This window comes from Helianthus annuus, chromosome 16 (genome assembly GCF_002127325.2).
Source record: "Helianthus annuus cultivar XRQ/B chromosome 16, HanXRQr2.0-SUNRISE, whole genome shotgun sequence".
Taxonomy (NCBI): domain Eukaryota; kingdom Viridiplantae; phylum Streptophyta; class Magnoliopsida; order Asterales; family Asteraceae; genus Helianthus; species Helianthus annuus.
Window position 1 is genome coordinate 128,748,169 of NC_035448.2, and position 3,665 is coordinate 128,751,833.

The 3,665-nt window shown below is 37.1% G+C and overlaps 1 protein-coding gene across 1 annotated transcript; it reads right to left on the reverse strand.

Moving 5' to 3' along the window:
- Positions 1-1,450: 1,450 nt before the first annotated feature.
- Positions 1,451-3,278, reverse strand: LOC110918924 (mediator of RNA polymerase II transcription subunit 14-like). Its single transcript, XM_022163202.2, has 3 exons — positions 3,138-3,278; positions 1,833-2,758; positions 1,451-1,516 (listed from the first exon to the last, which is right to left on the reverse strand). Exon 2 carries the CDS (start codon positions 2,573-2,575, stop codon positions 1,910-1,912), a length of 666 nt encoding a protein of 221 aa, XP_022018894.1. The 5' UTR covers positions 2,576-2,758; positions 3,138-3,278; the 3' UTR covers positions 1,451-1,516; positions 1,833-1,909.
- Positions 3,279-3,665: the final 387 nt, after the last annotated feature.

Here is a 3,665-nt window from a genome sequence, read left to right on the forward strand (position 1 = left end):
AGTGGTTTGTTCGACCGCCTCTGTTTTGGATGTTGGCTTCTGTGAATAACATTTACATTTAAAAAAAAAAACTTATGCACATGTGCATAGTTTGTCATAATGGTTTTGTTGCTAGTTAATGTTAAATATGATTGGTGGTATTACGAAATTTGATTGGTAAGGGTTAAGTTTTGTTATTGAAATAAACCTGTTGATAAGGTCAGTCATGTTAATGCACATGTGCATAGTTATGCACATATGCATATTTTGTCAGATTAAGTTAATATGAATGTATTAAGGCATATGCACACGTGCATTATTACCTTAAAACATAAACATTGTACATATTGTATGTAATATGTTTATTTCACATGTGCATACATGAAATAATTAATGTAAAATATGTAATGTATGCAGGAAAAAATTATTCGAAACTGCTCATGGATTGACAACAAAGGCGTATTTGATTAATAGGTTAACGGATGAAAAATACCAGGGAAAATGATGGACGAAGAGGCGCTGAAACAGGAGGAGTGTTGGAAGATAATTATGAAATGGAAAGAAGATCAGAAGGTGTGAGGTTGTGAACTAGTGCGAATGTTATGTAGGTAGTTTGTGGATATGCAATTTATAAAGACATTTTTTTTTGTTTTCTTGATGTCTTTTGATTGTAATATGTGGGTAGTTTTTTACGATAATGGTTGATATAAGAAGTTTGACGTATACGATGTCTTATATGGTGGTTGATGGGTTAAAACTTTATTTGATTGTTCAGGTATATTGGTATGTTTGTTAATATTCGATGTATTATGTTGTTTGGTATAAAAAATATTGGTATTGTACATGTGCAAAGTTTGATATAGCATATCATATTACGGATGTGGTACCCTATTACGTATGGGGTACCACATTGCATATGATTATGTATATGTAAAGGAAAACGAATTACATGTAGTTAATATATTCATGTATGCACATGTGCATTGGTCGAAACAATAACAATATGTAGTGAAACATTAAACATGTATGCACATGTTTATTGTTTGAAACAATTACCATGTGAGGAGAAACAGTAAATATGTATGCACATGTGCATTTTTCAAAACAGTAACCATGTTGGTAATATTTGTTAGGTGGTCAATAATGAAATTACATACGCTTATGTATAATAAGTAATTTAATTGATATCAAAATATCATGATCACAATCATAACATATGAATACGTATACAGACAGTGCAAAATGTTTGTAAACAAAAAGAATAATGATTAGAAACTATTTGTCATTATATATAGGATAATCAAGAATCGTTGAATGTTTTATGACGCCTGGATGAATGTCTACGAGGTTACTCAGGTTCATATATATATATATATATATGCAGGGTCTTTAGCATCATCATCAACATCTTCATCAGTATCATTGGATTCAACGTACTCCCAACTGTTAAACGTACTGTTTATAATAGGGATGTATTCAGCATCAACATCGGGTATCCAATATGGTGTGCTATTAGGTGTAGAAGTCGTAATTGTTCCTGTATAAAGAAAAAAAGAGAAAAGCATATAAGATTATGATTAATATGGTATATGGTAGATGGTGTGTATACGCACGATGTATAAATGTTTAACATTTTTTTTGGTGATGAGTATGGGGTGTTGGTAATGTGATGCACATGTGCATAATTATGTACTGATGGTTAACAGTTTATATGTGATGATTATGGATTGTTGGCACATGTGCATGTTCATGTTAATGATGGTTAACAGTTTACGGATGACGAGTATGGGTGTTATCAACATAATGCACATGTGCATGATCAGTGACGAGTATGGGTGTTATCAACATAATACCTTTAGTCACAAATCGAATGAATTGCAACTCTTGATGTTCTGTATTTGTAGGTGTATTGTGACTGTCAAGTGTATTATCAGCAGATGGACCAACCACCACCGTAACCACCATTGTCCCCAAGCCCGATAATGGCGATATTCAGCTCTCCTCTAACATGAGCAGGAACTGTCACAGTAGCTCTGCGCACTAAGAGTGAATTTGGTGATGCTGACATGGCATTTGTAGAACGGTTAAATCCCACGGGTTGGTTTCCTGGGAGAGACATTACCGTAGGGCCTGCTCGGGTGACATTTGGGGCTGAGAGTTGCGGACCAGGAGACGCAGCCGAATTGTTGGAATTAGTTGGTCCGGCTGATGGTTGACCACCATCGAAATTCGGGTCTAAACCGTTCAACTCCTGAGCAACATGTTCCATGATGAAGGGCCGAAACTGTGGACAGGGTAAAGAACCTCCAACTGTAGGACCGCCTTTCGGTGGCGTTGCAGGTTGCAACCAAACTTGATCACCCGCAAAGCACCTCATGTTAACCGCAAAATATTTCCGGTATATTATCCGAATCCAATACGGGCCACGAAGAACAAACGACACATCAATCGGTAACAGAGTACTAGGAACGATTCCCATGCCACCTCCGCTAGCCACAGTAGAAGCAGTTAACATGGCAGATGCACCAGGGTTTCCACCAGGACCCGTACCGGGACCATAGACATGACCAACATTTGGGTTTGTACCATTTGGCATTTGCCCATTAACATTTGCTCTTGATAGTGTCGGGATAGATGAAGCCGCACCAGAAACTGCAGAAACCGGAGCAGCCCATGCAGGACGTGTTGCAGCATCAAGAGCATGCAAAGGTCCTGCTGTCAGACGAATGCAGTCCAAAAGAGATGAAACTTCCGTCCCATTGATAAAATCCTCGAGAAACTGAAAAAAAAACAGAACTTTAAGCAATCAATCAAAAGTTTAATACCTGATAGAAGGATAAAACTATCTGAGTTTTCGCAGATTAGTACTGAAACATTCTTTTGCATGATTAGAGGCTTACACTTATTAAAATTTAACAGAAAGTAGACTTTTAATCTAATTTGCAACATAATGCACATGTGCATATGATTTAATACCATATCATTTACAATCAACATAATGCACATGTGCATATAATTTAATACAACATCATTACAGTAAGTATAATGCACATGTGCATAACAGTTAATACAATATCATTTACAAAGTATATACATCAGTCAACATAATACATTTAGTCACAAATTGAATGAATTGCAACCAGTAGATGTGGTGTTACCAGTAGATGCAGTGTCAACTGATAATGATTGATCAGGTAAATTAGCAGTCTCAGAGCCTACGTTGCCTGGTGTAAACATGGAATCAAACGTCTGTATTTCAAACCCATGAAAGGTGTGTCGATTTGCAACTGTTGTAAACACAGGATTGCAACTTTCATTTGGATTAACTGCAGGTAAGGTATTGACATCAACATCAGATGGACCCACGGCAGAAATAGGATTGAAATTGACATCAGATGGGCCAAAAAAACCAGAATCGGGATGTGGATTGTATGCAGACAATGTTGTATGATGATCATCAGATGCCGTAGGTTCAACTCCAACACGAGATGAGTCAGACAAAGCCATGTGTAGCCGAAATCAGTATACAAACGCCGAAATCAGTATCCCAATTGAATCCCCTGTAAGATGTGTATATCGCCGCCTATCGCCGCCGTGAATCTAGAGAGATTAGTCACCTCCGAAGATCCCCGTCGCTGATTATGAAAAATCTCCAGCGAAACCCTAGAATGTAAATGACGATAGTG